This window comes from Planococcus citri, chromosome 1, assembly GCF_950023065.1.
Source record: "Planococcus citri chromosome 1, ihPlaCitr1.1, whole genome shotgun sequence".
NCBI lineage: Eukaryota > Metazoa > Arthropoda > Insecta > Hemiptera > Pseudococcidae > Planococcus > Planococcus citri.
The window spans coordinates 3,265,276-3,288,603 of record NC_088677.1 but is presented as its reverse complement, the minus strand read 5'-3'; the positions used below and the strand labels follow the sequence as shown (position 1 = coordinate 3,288,603).

The following is a 23,328-nucleotide window of genomic DNA, read 5'->3' as shown; positions in this document are numbered from 1 at the left end:
TGCAAGTTTGCTTTAAAATGTTCCTTAGGATGTGCCTGGTAAGAAAAAAGTTTTCTCAGAGGATGGGGGGGGGGTGCAACTATTCTTATTGTCATACGCCGGAATAAAGTGAATCATGAAAGTACAAATCTAGAATAAGATGTCTACCTAATTACTTAATTATCCTAAAATTTTATCAATGTTTCCCCCCTTTTTTAAATTGTGTTAAAATTATTTTTAATGTTTATATTATTTTATTTTACTTTTTTTTTCTGATTTTTCATTTTTTGAGTTAGTTACATACATTAGATGACTACCTACATGTTTTATTCATAAATTTTTAAAATATATCTACCTAATTACTACTCATACTTCTAAACATCAAACTTTCTAATTGAAACAAGTACAACACTGAGACAGATTGAAAGTGAACCTCAAAAAATCCCCTATCCCCAATATCGTTGGGAGGTATGTGGTGGTTTATATCAATATTTTCCTATTTTTTGAATTTTTTTTATGAATTATCTTTAATATGTACCCACTTATGCAATTATTTAATTATTTTAAGTATTTCCTGATTGTTCGTTTTTGAAATAAATCCAAGTTAGAATCGGCCTTTTTTTCAATTTTATTAGAGTACCTACTCGTAACTCCTCAACACTGAAGAACTCTCCGATTGGAACAGAACTGGGTCATTTCACGTCAATTCGACCAAGAAGTGGTGAAGGAGGTCGGCGATTTTTTTGAAATTTTTTCTGTGATGACCAAGGCGTAAATCTCAGCCCTCTGGCCCTTTTTTAAAGGCTGCTAGAGGGTGTCAAAGTTTTCAGTGAACTTGAAATATCATCCATTTCAGCAGTGGATTACTCCATAACCGCGATACCTACCAAAATGGATTTTTTCCAATAGGTAGGGGTTTTGAAAGGCTTTTTGATAGTATCATAAAAATCAGTGTTGCCACTTATTTTTCTGCACGAAAAATTAGCTCGAAGAGTTTCAAAACGTAGTTTTCATATTAGTCCGGCACATGACAATAGGAGTAATTGCACCCCCCCCCCGCCAATCCTCCAGGACAACTTTTTTCTTATAGGGGACATCATAAGGAACATTTTAAAGCAAACTTGCCCAAAAAAAAGTTGGCCTTACTTACAAAATGGCGACTATTTTGATTGACAGGTCAGCCAAAATTGCAGATTTTGCGTTTCAACAGAGGACTTGCACGAAAATTTTCAAATCTTACACAGGTAAAACGAAAGATCATGCAAAAATGTATCACCTGTCAAAATTTCAAGTGCTAAAGTGCGTTTTTCGATTTTTGGTGAATTTTTGAAAATCGAATTTAGGACAAAAATGAGGGAAAAAATCAAAATTTTACCAAATTGACCAAGAAAGCTGAAATTTGGGATATACCCTATTTTCGACATGCCAAATCGATTGGAAACGGTTTCAACCCGTTTTGAGCAGTTCTGGAGCCTCCAGCAGATTTTTGAATTTCGAAATTCCTACAAAATTCCATCAAATTGGAGTTGTAAAGCTAAAATTTATTCTAAACTACGAAATACTGCAGGTGAATTTCAAGTCGTTTTGGATCCTCCAGCGACTTTTTTAAAATTCCTGAAGCCTCCAGCAGATTTTTGAAGCTTTAAATTTTCACAAAATTTCATCAAATGGAGATGGAAAGCTGAAATTTACTATACACTGCAATTCTAACACCCTCTGAAAACGACTTCTGTTAAATTTCAAGTCATTTTAGAGCCTCCAATGATTTTTTGAAAATTACTGGAGCCTTCAGTAGATTTTTGAAACTTGAAATTTCCCCAAAATTTCATCAAACTAAGATGGAGAGTCAAAATTCATTCTGCAAACTAGTTTCAATACGCTACGAAGTTGACTGCTGGTGAATTTCAAGTCGTTTTGGAGCCTCCAGCGACTTTTTGAAAATTCCTGAAGCCTCCAGCAGATTTCTGAAACTTTAAATTTGAACAAAGTTTCATCAAATGGAGAGGGAAAGCTGAAATTTACTCTACACTCCAACTTTAACACCCTCTGAAGACGACTTCAGGTGGGTTCAAGTCATTTTAGAGCCTCCAGCGACTTTTTTGAAAATTACTGGAGCCTCCAGTAGATTTTTGAAACTTGAAATTCCCGCAACATTAATTTATCAAATGAAGTTGGCAAGCTGAAATTTACTTCGCAGACTACATGGTGGTTTCAAAGGGTTTTGAAGCTTCCAGCTACTTTTAGGAAATTTAAATTTTCCAAAAAAACGCCATACAACCTATCAAAAAGTCGCTGGAGGCTCCAAAACTACTTGAAATCCACCAGCAGTCAACATTGTAGCATGTTGAAATTAGTTTGCAGAATGAAATTGGACTCTCCATCTCAATTAGTTTCAAAAATCTACTGGAGGCTCCCAAATGAGTTGAACCCACCTGAAGTCGTCTTCAGAGGGTGTTAAAATTGGAGTGTAGAGTAAATTTCAGCTTTCCATCTCCATTTGATGAAACTTTGTTCAAATTTAAAGCTTCAAAAATCTGCTGGAGGCTTCAGGAATTTTCAAAAAGTCGCTGGAGGCTTCAAAACGACTTGAAATTCACCTGCAGTACTTCGTAGCGTATTGAATAAACAGTTTTTAAAATAAATTTCAGCTTTAAAACTCCAACTTGATGAAATTTTGTGGGAATTTCGAGTTTCAAAAATCTGCTGGAAGCTCCAGAACTGCTCAAAACTGGTTGAAACTGATTCCATTCGATTTGGCATGTCGAAAGTAGGGTATATCCCAAATTTCAGCTTTCTTGGTCAATTTGGTAACATTTTGATTTTTTCCCTCATTTTCGGCCTGAATTGGATTTTCAAAAATTCACCAAAAATCGAAAAACGCACTTTAGCACTTGAAATTTTGACAGGTGATAAATTTTTGCATGATCTTTCGATCTACCTGTGTAAGGTTTGAAAAATTTCGTGCAAGTCCTCTGTTGAAACGCAAAATCTGCAATTTTGGATAACCTGTCAATCAAAATGGCCGCCATTTTGTAAGTAAGGCCAACTTTTTTTTGGATAGTTTGCTTTAAAATGTTCCTTAGGATGTCCCCTATAAGAAAAAAGTTGTCCCGGAGGATAGGCGGGAGGGGGGGGGGGTTGCAATTACTCCTATTGTCATATGCCGGACTATATCGTTTCGACTCTCAAAAATTCTGAAAAAAATATATTACGGACAACTTTTCACGCTGAACAAGATATTATTAAAAGATTGGGACAGCATTATGTTGGAAAGTCGATTTAAAAAAATTGGAAGTTCGCGAAAAAATCCAATTTTTCAATTTAAAACGTGAAAAAAAGTTTTGAGTGGTGAAGTTGACCCATTTGACCCCTATTTTTACGTATCCGTTGAAAAAGTTGAAAAAAAACCTTTCTCACGATGAAATGAACTTGTCACAAAAAAAATCAAAATTCGAAAGAATTCAATTTTCGATTCAAAACATCAAAAAAAGTTTCAATTCATTCTGTTGTCTTAATTTAACCTCTTTCTGACATACGTATTTCATGAAAAAGTCGATAAAAGTCACACTCATTGCAAAAAAATTGAAATTCGTTTATTTTTTGAATTTTTTCAAATTTTGACCTCAATGACCTGTGGAACTTTGTAAATAGATTTTCTCCGAATCGCAGGAGTTCCAACCAATCAGACTTCAAAGTTGGGCATAATGACGAGAAATCGAGATTGCTGGGGAAAAAACAAACTCCTCACCTGTCCCAGTGGTGGGAAGGAGGGGGTGGGAAAGTTATAATGGTGATTTTTTTATATCTTCCAGTATAAAATTCAAAAACAAAATTAGCAAAATAATTAGATCAAAACCCTGATCAGATTCAATAATTTTTCGCTTGGATGGTGGAAGAAATGAGCGAAATTAGTGGCTGAGTGATCAATACAATTACTTATGTAGCCTATGCATTGTGAGGTAACGTTTTGAGATTATATAGGTACTTAACTTGAGATCAGATGAGCTTTTACTTATCTTCGCGAGCCTACAATATGATAAAAAACTTCATTTTGATATTTTCTTCGTGTATTGTACTTATCTAATTGCCTGTATATGTACCTATAAGTGAAAATGTGGCTAAGTTGAAGGAGATCCTAATGAAATCTTTTTGATTTCTTGTAGATTTCCAAGAGTGTCGCGATTGAAAATAAATTCATTTGGATCAAGAGTCAAATAGAACAGCCTAAGTAAGTGAAAATGAATTCTGATCAAGCGTTGGATGTTTCTAAAGAGAGTCCATTTAGTTGTTTGGAGCGGCCTTCATCGCTACAAATCTTGGCTGCGAGCAAAATAGCACTTAGATTGTGGCTAAACAAGTACCAGGTGCAGGATGGTGACGAAAGTGGATGTTGGATGGCTACTTGGCCTAGATCGTTGTCGGTGTTCAGTTGCAGACATATGCTCTCAGTTCCTGCCAGCGTCAGGGATATGATCGATAAATACATTTTTATAGTCGGTAAAGAATTAAAAATGTGGGAGGATAACTTGAGGACAGCGGTGAAACAGCATGATGAAAAACTCGTCGAAATATTTGCAAGAGGCTTCGATGGTATTGTTTGTAAACTAAGTGGAGAGATTTGTTTCCAAAGCTCGGCTAGAAAGATACTGATGATAGAAGGATTAGATGTACTGACCACGTTCAAAATCGCTTGTCAGTTTTGTTTGGAGGATGAAATCAAAAAAATTTGGCCTTCGGTATCAAAAATGCTACCTAAATTTGGTAATACTCCGCTGGTGCGGTATTGGAAAAATACTTTGGATAATTTTGTCTCTAGTGAACGAGTTGTCGCTGAACAGCTTGCTGATGCGGTGCAACAACAAAATTGGGCAGCTTTCGAGTATTTTTGGGGTATGCTGACTGAAGAACGCCAAACTCTTCAGGCTATCGTGTTTGTGAACACTTACGATTTCAATACTTCGAGACGTGTGCTGCTCAAGCTGAACGAAAAACAGGCTCGAGAAGTATGCGAACAATGTGCTGATAAAATTTTTACGCAGTTGATTTCGAATGAAGAGTTTTCCTCGTATGCCATACCATTGTGGACTTGTGTGAAGAACTTGATTCCCGGGTCTGTATTTTTGAAAATTTTACGTCCTTTGTGGCGAATGGTATTCAACCCTAAAGAATCTGAGCTTACGATGGTGAAACTAAACAGCGATTTAGTTCGGAAGTTGTGGTCAAGTGCGTCTGACTCGTTGAAATCGGCCATTCCTCAGAGTGAATTATTCGCAGAATTGGACAGCAATATTAGAGACATCAATTGTTACGATTCGACTTTCATGTTCGAGGTATTGGAGAACGCCAGCCATGAGTCGAAGAAGGAAATATGGGCTAATAATTGGTATAAAATACTCATCCGTGTCAGTGTTTCTGATTTAAAGAAATTAATTGAATTATGTTCAGTGGACGACGACGAAATCGACCTATCTAAAGAAAGTAATTCGTCAAAGTTGGAGGAGCTAAGAGATTACTTCAACACTTTGGTAAATAAAGGGCTATATTCGGAGTTGTGCGAATTCTTGGGTTTCTTTGTTAGGGATCTGAATCGTTTGGAAACCCTCAGTAAAGAAATCATTTTCACGAATTTACATCACATCTCTGTCTACGATGACGAAGAATTAGCCAAGCTTAGTTCGTTTATTTACTTCACTTTCAATAACACTTCGGCCAATAAGTTTATCGAGCAGTTCATCTCGAGTCCGGAATGCTTGGTCTGGATTCATAGCAAATTGGACGATCATTGCTACGACGATGTTATGAATCTATGCCTTAGATTTCCTTCACCCGATGAAGATATGCAAAACGTGAAACGTGCCTTACTGATATATTGCTACGGTAATTTTTCTAGCGGCCAGATTATCGGTTTTGATGCTCAAAAATTCACCGAATTCTCATATTGGTGTTGTGAGGGAGGAGAGAACATGGTAGCTGACTTGAAGAGATCGATAAATATCGACGATATTTTCGAGACAGTTTTGAATAACTTGATGCGAGAGATAATCGCATCGAGAACTTTTAATCGTCTAGTTCTTTCAAAACTCGACGAGTTTTTGGTATGGTTTTTTGTCAATTTGGAAACAGCCAGGACGTATAAATCGGCTAAAATACTCGTTTATAGGAATTATGAATCGGTGAAGTTTGCATTAAAAGATGGTGTCATTGCTGAACGTGTTCATTCGTTACTGAATTGGGGGATGGGAGTTGAAAATGATGAAGCAGGGCCAAGTTCTAAGAGAAGAAGAGTTTGAATGAGGGTTTTATTTTGAAGTACAAAATATGTTTCGAGTTCGTTGTTATTTTTTTTTAGGCATCGTGCCGGGTATTTTTTTCGAATTTTAGCTATAAAATTGTACCTAGTTATTTTTTCTATTCATGTGTTCACTAAAGACTGAAGTAATGAGTAGTAATGTGAGTTGCATGGGATGGTGAAAGTACAAATATAGAATAAGATGTACCTACCTACTACATTTACCTACAGTACCTAGACCTACCTATAATGACTGATCCTAAAATTTTATCAATGCTTTCCCCTGTTTTTAAAATTTTTTTAAAAATTATTTTTATTGTTTGTATTATTTTATTTCACTTTTTTTTCCTGATTTTCCATTTTTTGAATAAGTGTGATGAACTGATAATTCTATGTTTTATTTTTCAAATTTATAAGGGTTCCAACTCGTATACTCCTTAACGTTGAACTCTCTAATCGGAATAACACTTGAGACGGATCGAAAGTGAACCTCAAAACCCTTCCTATCCCCAATTTCCAGCCGTTCATGTTCATATGGTAGGGAGGTAGGCCTATATGGTGGATGATATTTCGCGAAAAATAAATTTCAGTTGATTTTGACCGAATTTAGCGGAAACCATTTTGAGTTCAAAGTCAATCAAAAAGAGTATTGGCTCCGGAGGTGCTTCTGCATGGAAGGGGCACTAAAAATGGTGCAGCTTTCTTCGCTCTGGTCCATTTGAGAAGAAGAAACTTTTCAAAACACGAATTTACCCAAAAATAAACGATTTGAAAATTTTTAACTGCTCAAAAGGGAAACTCTTGAGGTGTTACACTCCGATTTGAACGGGACCGCGATTTTTGGAAAGAGCATAGTCTAAAACCACCAAAACCAAATTTTCAGCTGCCCAAGTTCATTTTTCGATTTTTGGCGAATTTTTGAAAATTCAAAATTGACTGTTTTTGGCGATTTATGTTTTTTTAAAAAAAGTACGTACTTGATCAGTAAAAATGGTCAAAATATGTCCCAAAAATAATATTAATTATCTAATTCCAAATTTCACCATTTCCAGCCATTCTGGAGCCTCCAGTGCGATTTTTCAATTCCTCCAGAATTTTGAATTTGCTCCAGAAGGCGTGAATATGAAGTTGGGCAGCTAAAAATCGAGTTGTATATTACACTCGACCTGTTTAACGAGTTTATCCACATTTGAGCCGATTTTGAGAGTGACACCTAAAAAGTGACTTTTTGACCAGCTTTTTTCAAAATTAAGAAATGAAGGGTTCCTTTCCAAGTCGGCCTAAGTCCATTTTTTTCGTTTCGAGAAAAACACAAATAAGTGTTTTTCTCGCCCTTCCGCTTCAATAATAAATGATGTGATTATATGGTTGTGAAGCTTGATCTTTCTGCTTTAAAGTACCGTATTGGTATTTTTTTAATTTTGCGTATTTTCAGCTCCAGAGCGCGTCAAACAGTCAGAAAAAGTGGACTTAGGCCCATTTGGAATTATCTGATTTTAAAAATTTCGAAAAAGAGCTGAAAAAACGCGTTTTTTAAAAAAAAATTCACGAATCATTAATTTAATACATTTCTGAAACAATTTCATTTGAAGCACCTTCAAATTTCGTCTATTCTGAAAAAAAAAAAAACGAGTAAAAAAAATCTTGTACCACAAATACTTGTAAAAAATGGATTTAGGCCACTTTGGAATAATCAGCTGTTTTTTCGAGCCGGCAAAACAGCGCTCTTGAGCGAAAAAAGTAACGCCAGGTGTTGGGACAAGGTGATAAAGGTGTTAACCGACCTGTACCAGCAGATGGCGCTGCTAACTCAAAAATGATAAAAATGGACTTAGGCCGACTTGGAAAGGAACCCTTCAAATCCAAAAAATCAAAAGATACCCGATCGTGTGGAAATTTTCGAAATTCAAGCGAATCGCTGTATTTTGTCCGAAATCAACCCCCCCCCCCCCCCCAAATCCAAATTTCACAATTTCCAGTCATTCTGGAGCCTCCAGCGCGATTTTGCAATTTCTCCAAAATTTTGAATTTGCTCCAGAAGGCGTGAATATGAAGTTGGGCAGCTAAAAATCGAGTTCTGTAATATACTCGACCTGTTTAACGAGCTTATCTACATTTGAGCCGATTCTGGGAGTCACACCTCAAAAGTGGCTTTTTGACCAGCTTTTTTCAAAATTAAAAAATCAAAAAAATAACCGTTTGTGTGGAAATTTTTGAAATTCACGCGAATCGCCGTATTTTGTCCATAACTAACCCCCCAAATCAAAATTTTACAATTTCGAGCCATTCTGGAACTTCCAGTGTGATTTTCCAATTTCTCCAGAATTTTGAATTTGCTCCAGAAGGCGTGAATATTAAGTTGGCTAGCTAAAAATCGAGTTGTATATTACACTCGACCTGTTTAACGAGTTTATCCACATTTGAGCCGATTTTGAGAGTGACACCTCAAGAGTGGTTTTTTCAGGTGTCACTCTCGCTCCAAAACGGCTGGAAATGGTAGAATTTGCGCTCCGGGGTTTAACTCTTGAAAAAATACAGCGATTCGCACAAATTTCAAAAATTTTCTCACAAACGGTCATCTTTTGATTTTTTGGATTTTTTAATTTTGAAAAAAGCTGGTCAAAAAGCCACTTTTGAGGTGTCATTCTCAAAATCGGCTCAAATGTGGATGAACTCGTTAAACAGGTCGGGTGTAATATACAACTTGATTTTTAGCTGCCCAACTTCATATTCACGCCTTCTGGAGAAATTGAAAAATCGCGCTGGAGGCTCCAGAATGGCTGGAAATTGTGAAATTTCGGTTTGGGGGGTTAGTTACGGACAAAATACAGCGATTCGCGTGAATTTCGAAAATTTCCACATGAACGGGTATCTTTTGATTTTTTGGATTTTTTAATTTTGAAAAAAGCTGGTCAAAAAGCCACTTTTGAGGTGTCACTCTGAAAATCGGCTCAAATGTGGATAAACTCGTTAAACAGGTCGAGTGTAATATACAACTCGATTTTTAGCTGCCCAACTTCATATTCACGCTTTCTGGAGCAAATTCAAAATTCTGGAGAAATTGAAAAATCGCGCTGAAGGCTCCAGAATGACTGGAAATTGTAAAATTTGGATTTGGGGAGTTGGTTTTGGACAAAATACAGCGATTCGCGTGAATTTCGAAAATTTCCACATGAACGGGTATCTTTTGTTTTTTTGGATTTTTTAATTTTGAAAAAAGCTGGTCAAAAAGCCACTTTTGAGGTGTCACTCTCAAAATCGGCTCAAATGTGGATAAACTCGTTAAACAGGTCGAGTGTAATATACAACTCGATTTTTAGCTGCCCAACTTCATATTCACGCCTTCTGGAGCGAATTCAAAATTCTTGAGAAATTGAAAAATCGCGCTGGAGGCTCCAGAATGGCTGGAAATGGTGAAATTTGGACTCGGGTAATTAATATTAGTTTTGGGACTTATTTTGACCATTTTTACTGATCAAGTACGTACTTTTAAAAAAAAAGCATAAATAGCCAAAATCAGTCAATTTATGAATTTTCAAAAATTCACCAAAAATCGAAAAATGAACTTGGGCAGCTGAAAATTTGGTTTTGGGGGTCGTAGACTATGCTCTTTCCAAAAATCGCGGTCCCGTTCAAATCGGAGTGTCACACCTCAAGAGGTTCCAGTCCCAAAAAGTTGTTTTGGAGGAATTTGGATGGCAACCATTCATACTATCTTCTGGAACTGGCCATTTTTTTCCAAAACAGGTTGGGAAGCGACAGAAGATATCCTCATTTTTAAGAACCCATAATGTATTCTCTTCTCCAAGGGTACCTACGGGGCCAAAAATTTTATACCGAGTACTTTCAACTTGAAATGAAACTAATGAAAGTCTCATTTTTTGTATTTGAAATAAAAATCCTATTACATTTTTACATTTCGCAGTCAATCCTCTCCCCTGTTCTTGGCTTCAAAACTTTACCTTAAATTGGAAAATCAATTTGAGCTGCTGAAAATAAAGGGATGCGGGGTTTTTAGAGTCCCTTTTCGACTCGTTTTAGTTTCGTTTCTGTCAGAGAGTGCGGTCTGGTGGCCTGGTGCTCAGGAATTCCCTTTACTTGTTAGTTTAATTTTTACATATAGAATTATTATTTATGAGAATAAGGGTATGTATGTAGATTTACATAGAAAGAGGGAGTTTGTTAATTTCTTTCTAATTAATTCACGAATGACATTTAGCCTACCTATTATTTTAAAAATATTTTGTTTATTTTATGGAATAAATATTAATAATAATTATATTCAATAAATAAACTCGTTCAGTTGTATCTGAATTTTGTGTGGAAATTTTTCTTTGCATTGACTAAATGGTCCATTTCTCTTCTAAAAAATCAAAATTTTAACAAACTACGAGTAAAATAAAAGTCTGAAATTATTGGGTTTGTATCCCATTTTCAACTTCTCGAGTCGATTATTAATTTGTTAGTGCTTAGTTTTGAAGTATTCTGCAGCCTCCTGCGAATTTTTGGATTCTGCCGTATCGTATCGCATGGAGGGGTAGGTTAGGCTAGGTTAGGTTCTTGTTTTTTTTTTACTGATAGGTAACGTTGATAGCGATCCTAGGGGAACTCGTAGGAACTAAATAATTGCACCGCTCGAAAGAACAGGCGTTTTTACATCTATTAGTGATGGCATGAACAAGCATTCGCTGATTGCTTGTGTTTTGATTATGTTTTGATTGAGATCGAAATTTGTGAAAATCAATTTTTTTGAAAGTAGTGATAATGGTTTCGGAAAAAAATCCTTAAACTTAATCCGAGTGTAATGATGTAAGTATTGTCAACTTTTTGTCTTACTTGTAACGAATATTCAGAATAAATTTTAGCTTACCTATTTGGTCAATATGCAGATTTACGAGCTTATCAGTTACTCGTATCACTGAATTTTTTACTTTTACTTTTTTTTGGTGGGGAAAGGGGATGGAAAAATTACACCAGCACTGGGGTAATTTGGCCTACTTTTCAGCGATCTCTGTAGGTTATAGGTACTTAGTTGAATATTTTTCGATTCTGAAAATTGCATCATGGTACAGAAAGGATGTGGCTAATATGTATATTTATGAAATTTCAAATCTCTACATCCAAAACAGTAGATTTATTGCGCAAATAACATGAAAAAAGTGGTCAAATTACCTCACCTCACGGTATTAAAAAAAAGAAAGAAAGAAAGAAACTCGGATTTATCAACTTTGTAATCCTTTCGATTATTTTTGAAAATAATTTTTGATTTGGTCTAACACTGTTGGATTTTGAAAATATGCACCAAAAAAAAAAAAGATAAAACACCGCAAAATTTCAAATTTGGTTCAAATTTCATCACTTTTCGGTGTTTTTTGAAGTTGCTTTTGATACTTTTTTGGTTTTTTTAGTTACGTTTGGTCTTTTAATATGTTTTCAACAATTTTTTTTTGTTCAATTTTTATAACCTCTTACAAAAAATTCAATATCTTTTGTCAATTTTTACCATTTTTAAATCTTTATTTCGTGTTTTTATGATTTTGTAAACCAATGAGGGCGTTGAAGGGATTGATTTCAAAAAAATTATGTTCGTATTTAGTGTTTCGAAAATATTTTGATTTTTGTTTAAATCAATAATTGAACTACAATTTTGAAACATTTCCCTCCCCTTTCAATGGTTTTGCAAAGGGTATGATTTATCGTTACGACAGAAACGGTGAATCGCACGACAGAATAATTTGTCTAAAAGTGGTTCACGTAAACCTCAGTGTGTTCCCCTTAAATAATAAAAACTATGCAACCAATACACTTCTGGAAAGGGGTAAGTTACCACTTTCCAAAGGTGTATTGGTTGCATAGTTTTTATTATTTAAGGAGAACACGGAGGTTTATGTGAATCACTAACGCAAGTGGCGCTTAACTTTTGGGCCACCCTTGCTCGACAGAAAAAAATGTTCACGACAAATAGAAAATTGAACGGCAGTTGAATAAATTGAAAGACGATAGTAAAAAAAAAATCACGACAGATATAGTATGTACACACATATCCGTTAACACGTCTATTTTTATTTTATTTTTTTTTAAATCTTTCAACACATCTTTTTAGCCAAATTTTCGTAAAAAATTATGGCCATTGCGGTAGGCCTGACTTTCGAAAAAAAAGGTGGAGATTTAAATTTTTTTGATATTTTTGACGTTTTGAGCTCAAACTACACGATTCCCAGTGTGTCAGATATCATATTGATTTTTTGCTACTTTTTGATGCCAATAATTCAAAAATAGACCATTTTCAGCGAGTTATGTTTTTTTTTTAGAAATGTGAGAGATATTCTGCAAAAATTATGAAAATTAGTTCTGAAACTAATATCGACGTCTCCTAACTGAATTGAGAGGCTTCGTAAAAAAGGGGGTCTTGATCAATTTTTTTCACTGATTTTTATAAGTTCAAATGGACTCAAATTTTTTTTCTGTGAGCAAACATTTTCCAATTCGTTTTTCAATATCACGGATGACTGAATAAAAAATAATTTTAAATATTCAGAATTAAGTATAAAAATCAGAAAAACAAAAAAATTGACTAAGGCCTTTTTTCTATGGAACCCCTCAATTTCACCATTTCTGGTCATTCTCAAGCCTCCAGAGCAATTTTCGATTTTTCCAGAACTTTGTATTTTTTCTCCACAAAGTGCGGACTGCAGCCTCTAGCGATTTTTTAAAATTTTCTCCAAAAATGAACTTTGGCTCGATGGTTAAGAGGAGCGTTGTCAGTCGTGTTGATAATTTTATTCTGTCGCTTAGACATGCTTTTTTGGCGGGAGAAGTTGTCGCTATCACACATTTTATTGTCGTTTGCTGGTGTCGATGTTGCTTAAACAACCTTTTCTGTCGTACAATTATATATTTCACTTTTTTTGCAAATCCTATCACGAAAAGTTCATTGGTCTAAATATTCTAAAAATGCAGGTACGTTTCCTGGATTTTGAAAATTTAATTTTATAAAATGGAAATTGGGCAAGCTTTTGATAATATCGAGCTTTCAAAAAAAGCTCAACTTTTAAAATTTTAAATTTTTTTCAAGTATTTTTGAAACTATGTACCCCCAATCACTTGTGAAACATCGATTTTCCCTAAGTGGCGATGGTCCCAACCAATCAGACTTCAAAACTGAGCATAATGAAGAGAAATTGACATTTCTAAATAAAACAAACCCCCTCACCTCCCCAAGTGGATGGAAGAATGGTGGGAAAGCTATAATGGTGAGTTTTCATCTCATCTATGGGTAGTAGGGTCATTCCACCTCAACTCGACCAACGTTTTTGAGTCATGTCCTTCGATTTCACTCAATTTTTTTTTTACAATGTTTACCCATCCAGTAAGTTTTTTTTTCATTTTTTGGGGTCCCCCAACACACAAGGTGCCGGGTTTTTTTTCAAATAAACATACATCTTAAATCTAAGACTAAATATAAACAAAATGATCCCTAATCCTAGATTTAAGATGCAGAGGGGAGGGGGGAAGACAGGCTGTCCACCACGAGCCATACCCCCTAGGTGGTTGCCAAGGGCCCAATCACCCTACCAGGCTTTGTTATTCACGCATGCCCATCAGGTAGACTGAGTCCCCCAACCCATCTTGGGAAAAGAATTTTTGCGAGGAGAATTTGGTGCCTAAGGGGGGGTCAACAAGTGTTGGTCTCCCCTTTGCATTACACGAGTTTCGGATATGGGGGGACATTTGCCAGGAGGCCAAGCTGGTTTTGAGAAGAATATATTTTTAGGGCATGCATAAGTTTTGAAAAATCCAACTATTGTTATTTACAGCTTGAGGTACTTAATGCATTTTAATGGGTTATTTACAGGGCTTCTACTGGTCGATGTTTGGTTGATAGATCAAGATTGAAGCTGTTACTCCTTCTGGGTACATACTCTGACAGTAACTGGGTGGTCCCTGAAGCATTCAATGATGGATTGTTTCACTGTTGGCCACTCCAGTTTATTCAGACCACACCCTAGTCTTGGTACTGCTATCTTTTTGATCTTGAGTTGGTCGCATTTGGCAGCAATTGCTTTCATCGTTGTTACAAAGTCCTTGATTGATGGCTTATCATTGTACTGTTCTTTGGTGATGGCATAAAGGATGTAATTTCCATCCTTTTTGAGCTCAACTACTTCCCCAATCTTAGCACCCCTTGACCTCAGAGTGTCCTGGTTGCCGAAGGCTTGTTTAAATAGGAGTGCAATGCTGTTTGACATCCTGAAGTCTCTGCTGACACAATAGTCCAGGAAAAATAACATTCCATTGGGAAAAGTGAGGTAGAAAGCTGAATTTTGGTATACAGGTCCATTTTTTGGTGCTGAACTCGAATCCGATGAGTCCCCGGTCGTCCCTGGTGAGCTTTCTCCCCTATTGTGGATCCAAGCCCCCCAAAACCTGTTTTTTGCAATTTTCTCCCTGGCATTGCATTTTAGCGAAAAATGAGGTTAGACACAAGAATCTACGTCAAATTTCCGATCTAGTGACATATCAACTTTTCTTCTACCCTCAAGGGGGTTGGAACCACAACCATTCAAAAAAGGGGGGTTCCCTGAAAAATACAAAACGTCTATAGGCGCCTAAGAGGGGTGAAATGGTCCCCGACAGCGTTCGAGTTGATATTAGCATGAAAAGTGGGTACCATAGAGAAACCTCCGCGCAAAAAATTTTAGATCCACACCCCCTCCCCTTTTTGCGGAACCCTCCTTTTTTGAAATTTCAGTATCACTTTCCTCAGCCCTATTTCAACCGATTTTGAAAATTTTTCTGGAGGTTATGTATATGCTTGATAGGTAACCCCACAAAAATTTTCAACCCCCTCCCCTCATATTTACCCCCCAAAATGGCGTTTTTTTCATTTTTTTAGGCCTATTAACAATCAAGATTGCGAGGTAAAATTTTGTAAACACGTTTTTTGGATGTATTTTTGGCCCCCAAACATCATGTACTATATTAGAAATTTTTGCTTTGGTGCGCCGTGGTAAAAACTTGAAATAATGTATCGTAGGGGGGTGGGGGGTGAAATGGCAATTTTGAAAAAAACAACTATCAATGAGTAGAGTATCGTTTTCATATGATTCGATACCGCTGAGCACGAATATGACCTCAGATTTTTTTGCTACATTCACCTACCCCTCTGCAGAGCTCCTCAGCCCCCTCAATTTTCACGATTTCCGAAATATAGTTATTTTGATGATGTTGGTGTCGTTTTCATATGATTCGATACCGCTGAGCACGAATATGACCTCAGATTTTCTGCTACAATCACCTACCCCTCTCCAGAGTCCCTCAGCCCCCTCATTTTTCACGATTTTCGAAAGAAAATGACGATTACAACTATTTCAGCGACGAAAGTTATACCACAGATGATGACATTAGTGATGATGACGATTAAGTGAATCACAAATTAACATTCTTTACTTTTTTTTTATAAGTATTTCGTTACCATATTTTTTTCTTGTGATTTTTTATGTAGGTACCTAGTCATTGAATTATAAAATACATACTCATACATACTCAAGTTACAGTTATCATGAATAATTATTATGCCACATATGCTCCGCATACCTATACAGTCCAGTACACATACAGATTGTTACGTTTTCTGCGTGGAAAAAAATTGAAGGGTCCACCCCCCTCGAGGGGGAGCCATCTGCTGTAGCTCATTCTACGAGAAATTTTATGTACAATAACAATGAATTTATGTAATTTTCCCATAGCAATGAAACCAACATCACCAAAATAACTTTATTTCGAAAATCGTGAAAATTGAGCGGGCTGAGGGGCTCTGGAGAGGGGTAGGTGAGTGTAGCAAAAAATCTGAGGTCATATTCGTGCTCAGCGGTATCGAATCATATGAAAACGATACTCTACTCATTGATAGTTGTTTTTTTCAAAATTGCCATTTCACCCCCCACCCTCCTACGATACATTATTTCAAGTTTTTACCACGGCGCACCAAAGCAAAAATTTCTAATATAGTATATGATGTTTGGGGGCCAAAAATACATCCAAAAAACGTGTTTACAAAATTTTACCTCGCAATCTTGATTGTTAATAGGCCTAAAAAAATGAAAAAAACGCCATTTTGGGGGGTAAATATGAGGGGAGGGGGTTGAAAATTTTTGTGGGGTTACCTATCAAGCATATACATAACCTCCAGAAAAATTTTCAAAATCGGTTGAAATAGGGCTGAGGAAAGTGATACTGAAATTTCAAAAAAGGAGGGTTCCGCAAAAAGGGGAGGGGGTGTGGATCTAAAATTTTTTGCGCGGAGGTTTCTCTATGGTACCCACTTTTCATGCTAATATCAACTCGAACGCTGTCGGGGACCATTTCACCCCTCTTAGGCGCCTATAGACGTTTTGTATTTTTCAGGGAACCCCCCTTTTTTGAATGGTTGTGGTTCCAACCCCCTTGAGGGTAGAAGAAAAGTTGATATGTCACTAGATCGGAAATTTGACGTAGATTCTTGTGTCTAACCTCATTTTTCGCTAAAATGCAATGCCGGGGAGAAAATTGCAAAAAACTGGTTTTGGGGGGCTTAGATCCACAATAGGGGAGAAAGCTCACCAGGGACGACCGGGGACTCATCGGATTCGTGTTCAGCACCAAAAAATGGACCTGTATACCAAAATTCAGCTTTCTACCTCACTTTTCCCAATGACCCTTTTTTTTCATCTAATTTTCCTGGTCTACAATGGGCCAGGGCAAACTGTGGGTATTGTCTAAACAGATCATCCTCCAATTCCTCCAGGTGAAGATCCCATTTGATTTGGTCTCTATCTTTCCCCAGTTGGAGTGTTGGATTTTCTTTTCTAGTTCCTTCGCATCTTGTTTGAGTACTTTCTTCACCCCAGCCAGGGTTATTTGGCCCATCTGTTGGTAATCGCTGTATGGCAGTAGACAACCCACAGCGACTGGCCCAACTGGGTGGTAGAATCTTTCTTTTATCCCTCTTAGTAGATACAAGGTACTGCATTGTGGGTTCGTATACGTCCAGTTCACCATCAGTGATCAACTGATCCATCGCGTTGTCAACTATGTTACATGCCACATTTTGGTTTTCGATATCAGCAAAGTGTTTACCAAGGATTGATTGTGGACTGATAGGATTGTCCAACCTCGGTTTTTGTGTGTGTCTAAAAGTTGTTCTAACAAATAAGACACGTTAATTGACATCTTCAAATGTTGATTCCTTTTTGTATGGTCCCAGAGGTGTGTAGTTTCCACTAGGAACCTGCCCCCCCTGAGGGGAGCACCCTTTGGCCTCCGGATTTTCTCCGGCCAGCACACACAAACCCGTGAGCTTTTGGGCACACATCAACACGCTAAACCCGCAATCAGTTCGGTCCCTGCCCCTTCAGAGGACGGGCTTCAATTACTTTCACGTTGTATTGATGTACTCAACTTCAGCTGCGCATGTCTCCAAAGCTATGATACTTCGAACAAAACTGATTTCACAGTTTGAAAGGGCATCGCATTTTGAACTTTTTAAGCATTTTGAAATTTTCAAAAGCTGAAAGTTGAACTTACAAATTGAAAGTTCAAATTGCAAAATGGCGCTGTAAGTGGGAGCTACCATTTAAAATTCTGAAAAAATTTCCAGAAATGTACCTTTTGATGTTTTTTCAAAATATTCAATTTTCGAGATGGGATTTTTTAATGGAGAGGAAGCACCCCTCTATCCAAATTTGGGCAAAACTTTCAAAAGAAAATCTGGGGCATGTGATATATCGAATTGTATGTTTTTGGTGACGCTGAACACGAATATGACGTCCGATTTTTGATTTGACCCCATTAACGGCCCCACCACCTTCCCCAAATGGGGTAAAAGTTCAGAAAAAGTGTTTTTGCCCGTGTGACACATGAAATAGTATGTTTTTGGTGATGCTGAACACGAATATGACGTCAGATTTTCGATTGGACCCCATCCACGGATTTTCCCGCTCCCCCTTTTCCCAGGGATTCATCCCCTAACTTGAAACTGCCTAATCTTTGTGGGCCTACCAATAATGATTGAAAGTTTCATTTTATCTTTTACTTTTTTCGTGTAATTGTATGTACATACTTAATTATATACTTACCTGTAAGTGGAAATATGTCAACTTTGAAGAAGATCCTAATGAAATCTTTTTGATTTTTTTGTAGATTTCCAAGAATACCCTGCTTGAAAATCAATTCAATCGGATGAAGAATAAAATAGAACGGACGAGTAAGTCACAAAATGAATTCTGATCACTCGTTGGATTTTCCTAAAGAGAGGCCATTTAGTTGTTTGGAGCGGCCATCATCGCTACAAATCTTGGCTGCGAGCAAAATAGCATCGAGATTATGGCTAAACAAGTATCACGTGCAGACAGGTTACGAACGTGGTCGTTGGGTACCCCCACCTAATTGGCCTAGATCGTTGTCGGTGTTCAGTTGCAAAGATATGCTCGCAGTTCCTCCCAGAATCAGGGATATGATCGACGATTGCATTTTTCTAGTCGGTAACCAAATAGCAGCGTGGGAGGATAACTTGAGGAAAGCGGTGCTGCAGTCTTCAAGAAGCACCGTAAGGGATAAAAAACTGGTTAAAATATTTGCAAAATGCTTCGACGGTATCGATTGTAAACCAAATGGAGATATTTGTTTCGAAAGCTCGGCTAGAAACGCGCTGATGATGAGAGAATTACATATTACGACCAAGTTGGGGATCGCGTGTAAGTTTTGTTTGGAGGATGAAATCAGGGAAATTTGGTCTTCGCAATTAGTATCACAAACGCCAAATGTATTTGGTAACTCTACGCTGATGCAGTATTGGGAAAATACTTTGAGGAATAACTTTTTCGCTTACGAACCATTTGTCGTTGAACTACTGGCTGACTCTCTTGCAGACCAAAATTGGGCAGCATTCGAGTATTTTTGGAATAAGCTGAGCGAAGAACGCCAAACTGTCGAGGCTATCAAGATTGTAAAAACTCACGATTTCAGTATTTCGAGACGTGTGCTGCTCAAGCTGAACGAAAAACAGGCTCGAGAAGTGGTACGGGGACAATCTATTGATAAAATTGTCGTCGAGGTGATTTCAAACAAAGAGTTTTCTTGGTATGCCATACAATTGTGCACTTGTATAAAACATTTAATTCCTGGCTCTGTATTTGGACGAATTGTACGTCTGTTGTGGCGAATGGTGTTCAAACCTAAAGAATCTGAGCTCACGAAAATAAAGCTAAGTAACGTTTTACTTCGAGAATTGTGGTCAGGGGCACCCGAATCGTCCAAGTCGTACGTTTCTGCGAGAGATTTATTCGCAGAATTGGACGGCAATCTCAGAGACATCAGCTATTACGATTCGACTTTCATGTGCGAGGTATTGGAGAACGCCAGCGACTACACGATGATGGAAATATGGGAAAATAATTGGTATAAAATACTCATCCGAGCTAGTATTTCCGATATAAAGAAATTAATGAAATTATGTTCAGTCAACGATGACGAGATGGACCTGTCTAGAGAAAGAAATTCGTCAAAGTTGGAAGAGCTAAGAGATTATTTCAACTCGTTGATCAAATATGGACTGTATTCGGAGTTGTGCGAATTCTTGGGTTTCTTTGTAAAGGATAAATATCGTTTGGAAACTCTTAGTAAAGAGTTAATTTTCACAAATTTACATCACATCTGTGCCTGCGACGACGACGAAGAATTAGACGAGCTTCGTTCGTTTATTTACTTCACTTTCCGTACCACAGAAACGGCCAATACGTTTATCGAGGATTTGATCTCGAGTCCGCAATACTCGACTTGGATTTATAACAAATTAGACGAGTATTGCTACGACGATGTTACGAATCTGTGTATTAAATTTCCATCATCCGATGAAAAAATGCGAAATATAAAACGCCAGTTACTGATGTATTGTTACAGTAATTTTTCCAACGGCCAGATTATGGAATTCAATGCTCGAAAATTCACCAAATTCTCGTATTGGTGTTGCGATGGCGGAGGGAACGCGTTAGCCGAGTTCAAGAGAGAGATAAATATAGACGATATTTTTAAAACAGTTTTGGATAACTTGATGCGAGAATTAATCGAGTCGAGAACTTTGAATGGGGCAGTTCTTTCAAAATTCGAAGAGTTTTTGATGTGTTTTTTTGTCAACGTGGAAACGTACAGAGCTTATAAATCGGCTAAAATGCCGGTTTACTGCAAGGATTGTCAATTGATGAAATCTGCAATAAGAAACCAATTCCTTATTCCTCATGTTGATTTCTTACTGAATTGGGGGATGGGATTTGTGAATGATGCGGGCCAAACTTCTAAAAAAAGGAGGGAAAATTTAATGTGGGTTTTATTTTGAAGTACATCATTTTTTCTGCTTATGATTTCTCTTTTATGTGGTGAATAAAAACAAAGAAGTAAAGTAATGAGTGTAGTGAGAGTTACATTGGATCGTAAAAGTACAAATATAGAATAAGATGTACCTATCTACTACCTCTACCTACCAATTGACTAAAATTTTATCAATGTTTCCCCTGTTTTTAAAATTTTGTTGAAAATTATTTTTAATGCTTGTATTATTTTATGTATTTTTCTTTTTCCCCCTGATTTTTCATTTTTTGAGTAAGATTAGATAAATCTATGTTTTATTTTTCAATTGTATGGGGGTTTAAACTCATACTTCTCAACACTGAACTCTCTGATCGGAACATTACTTGAGACGGCTCAAAAGTATACCTCAAAAAATCCCCTATCCCCAATTTCCTTCTGCTCGTGTTCATATGGTAGGGAGGTATGAAAGTTTTTCAATTTTCTCATGTCATTTGTACTAAACACAGCAATATGGCGCTGATGATGTTCAAATATATTTGACACACCACCCCCCTTCCCCTCCCCAAATCTGATCGCATGTGTAATTGTGTAATTCATTTTTGAAGGGTCTGGAGAATTGGAGAAATTGGTCTGGAAAACTTGGAAATGTCAGGGAATATTGTTTCCAGAAATGAGTGCACACCATGTCCTATCTTCTGGAACTGGGCAATTTTTCCCAAAACATATTGGGTAACGACAGGAGCGAAAAAACCACGATTTTTTTGAAAATTTCCTCATTTTTAAGAACTTATAATATGTTTTCTCCTCCAAGGGTACCTACTGAGCCAAAAATTTCACTGAGTTTCATTCAACTTTTAATGAAAGTCGCGATTGAATTTGGAAAAAATCCTATTCAATTTTTATTCCGCAATCAACCCTCTGTTCTTGGCTTCAAAAATTTACCTTAAATTATTTGAAAATCACTTTGAGCTGCTGAAAATTGAGAGATGCGGGATTTTTTAAGGCCTCTTTTCGACTTGTTTTAGTTTTGTTTCTGCTGTCAGAGAATGTGGTCTGGTGCTCACATGTTGAAATTATTTATGAGAATAAGGATATGTAGGAAGAGAGAGAGACAGAGAGACTTCGTTAATTTTTTTTCTAATCAATTCAAGAATGTCGTTTACCTATTATTTTTAAAATATTAAGTATGTTTATTTTATGAAAGAAATATAAATATGTTCAATAAAATAAAATCGTTCAGTTGTATCTGAATTGTGTGGAAATTTTTCTTCGCACTGACTGATTGGTCCATTTCTTTGAAAAAAAAATCAAAATCGTAACAAACTAAAATAAAAGTCTGAAATTCGATTTTTACCCTACCCTATTTTCAACCTCCCAAGTCGATTGTTGGTGAAAGTTTTTTTTTGTTTTTTTTTTTTAAGAAAAAAAAAGAAAATTTAGCACTTATTAACTGGGATTTACCAAACTTGTAATCCTTTCGATCGTTTTAGTTGCATTATTTTCAAAATCTTTTCGTGCCGGTTCAAATTCAACATTTTTTTCACCAATTATTTTTGGACTGAATTTGAAAAATTCTAAAATTTTCAACTTTGTCGACAATGTTGGATTTTGAAAATAATGCACCAAAATATTTCCAAAAGCTGAATTCAGGGTGTCTAACACTCCTATTTATCCTACAAAAGTCCTTTTTTTGCCTATGACACATTTTTGTCCTTTTAGTGTCCTTTTTTTCAAAATGACTTTTTCAAATTTTCAATTTTTTCCCCTTTTTTCCGGAATTTTGAACTTGTAGAACAGGGCTCATTTGTCGACTTTTTTAGAACTTGAATAACACATTTTTGTGAGCTTCTGCCGTCGCTTCGCTCGGGCTATTCGCTCTTCTTTTTTCTCATAAGTGACTTATTGTTCAAATTCAAGAAATGTTCAAAGTTTGAATCAATTTCCAAAAAAAATAATTATTCGAATTTCAAAATTTTGAAGCAAAATAATATACTTGTACTTAGTAACTCATCACACAAGATAACATAATTTTTGATACCTCTCAAAATACCTTCTAATTTTTGAGAGCTTTCGCCCTCGCTTCTCCAGGGCCAGTTTGTTTCTCTTTTCCTTAATTAATAATAAATTCCGAACTTGAAGGAGAAATCTCGCCCACCCCCTCCCTCTCTTAAAAATCCCAAGTGTTCAAAAACTGTCCTGTTAAAAGTCCTGCTAAAATTCCGTTGGCTAAAAACTTGAATGAAAATTTTGACCCCCCCCTCACACCTCAAAAAATGCCATAAGTGCTCGAAAAATGACCTGCTGAAAGTCCTACTAAAAGTCCTGTTTAAGTCCTTTTTTTTTCATTTTGAAATTTTGTTAGACACCCTGATTGATAATAAAGATTGGACATCCTAGTTTAAGTTTATACTCAATTCGGTTCAAAAGTTGTGAATCACTATATAATTTACCCTTATCATGATTCCAGGATTGGGAGTGGGACTACTCACAAAATCCGTTTTAGAACTACAGGAATCAATTTCCATTGATATTTTATTTTGCATTATCTGATTTTTTTGCAGGACCAAGTATAATAAACATATCTCAGTTGGAGTGATTTTAACAAAATTTACATAAACTCAGTATTGAGGCTTGTTTTGGTGTTGGATTGAAGGAGCTCGAGTCGAGATGCCCTTGACTCAAAATTTGCGAGTGTTAAGATTTTTGGGAGGGGATGG

At 36.5% G+C, this 23,328-nt stretch overlaps 1 protein-coding gene across 1 annotated transcript; it reads left to right on the top strand.

Annotated features, from left to right (window-relative positions):
• The first annotated feature begins 10,946 nt into the window (after positions 1–10,946).
• Positions 10,947–21,862, top strand: LOC135845036 (uncharacterized). Its single transcript, XM_065363484.1, has 2 exons — positions 10,947–11,077; positions 18,449–21,862. The coding sequence occupies exon 2, from the start codon at positions 18,525–18,527 to the stop codon at positions 20,637–20,639; it is 2,115 nt and encodes a 704-aa protein (XP_065219556.1). The 5' UTR covers positions 10,947–11,077; positions 18,449–18,524; the 3' UTR covers positions 20,640–21,862.
• Positions 21,863–23,328: the final 1,466 nt, after the last annotated feature.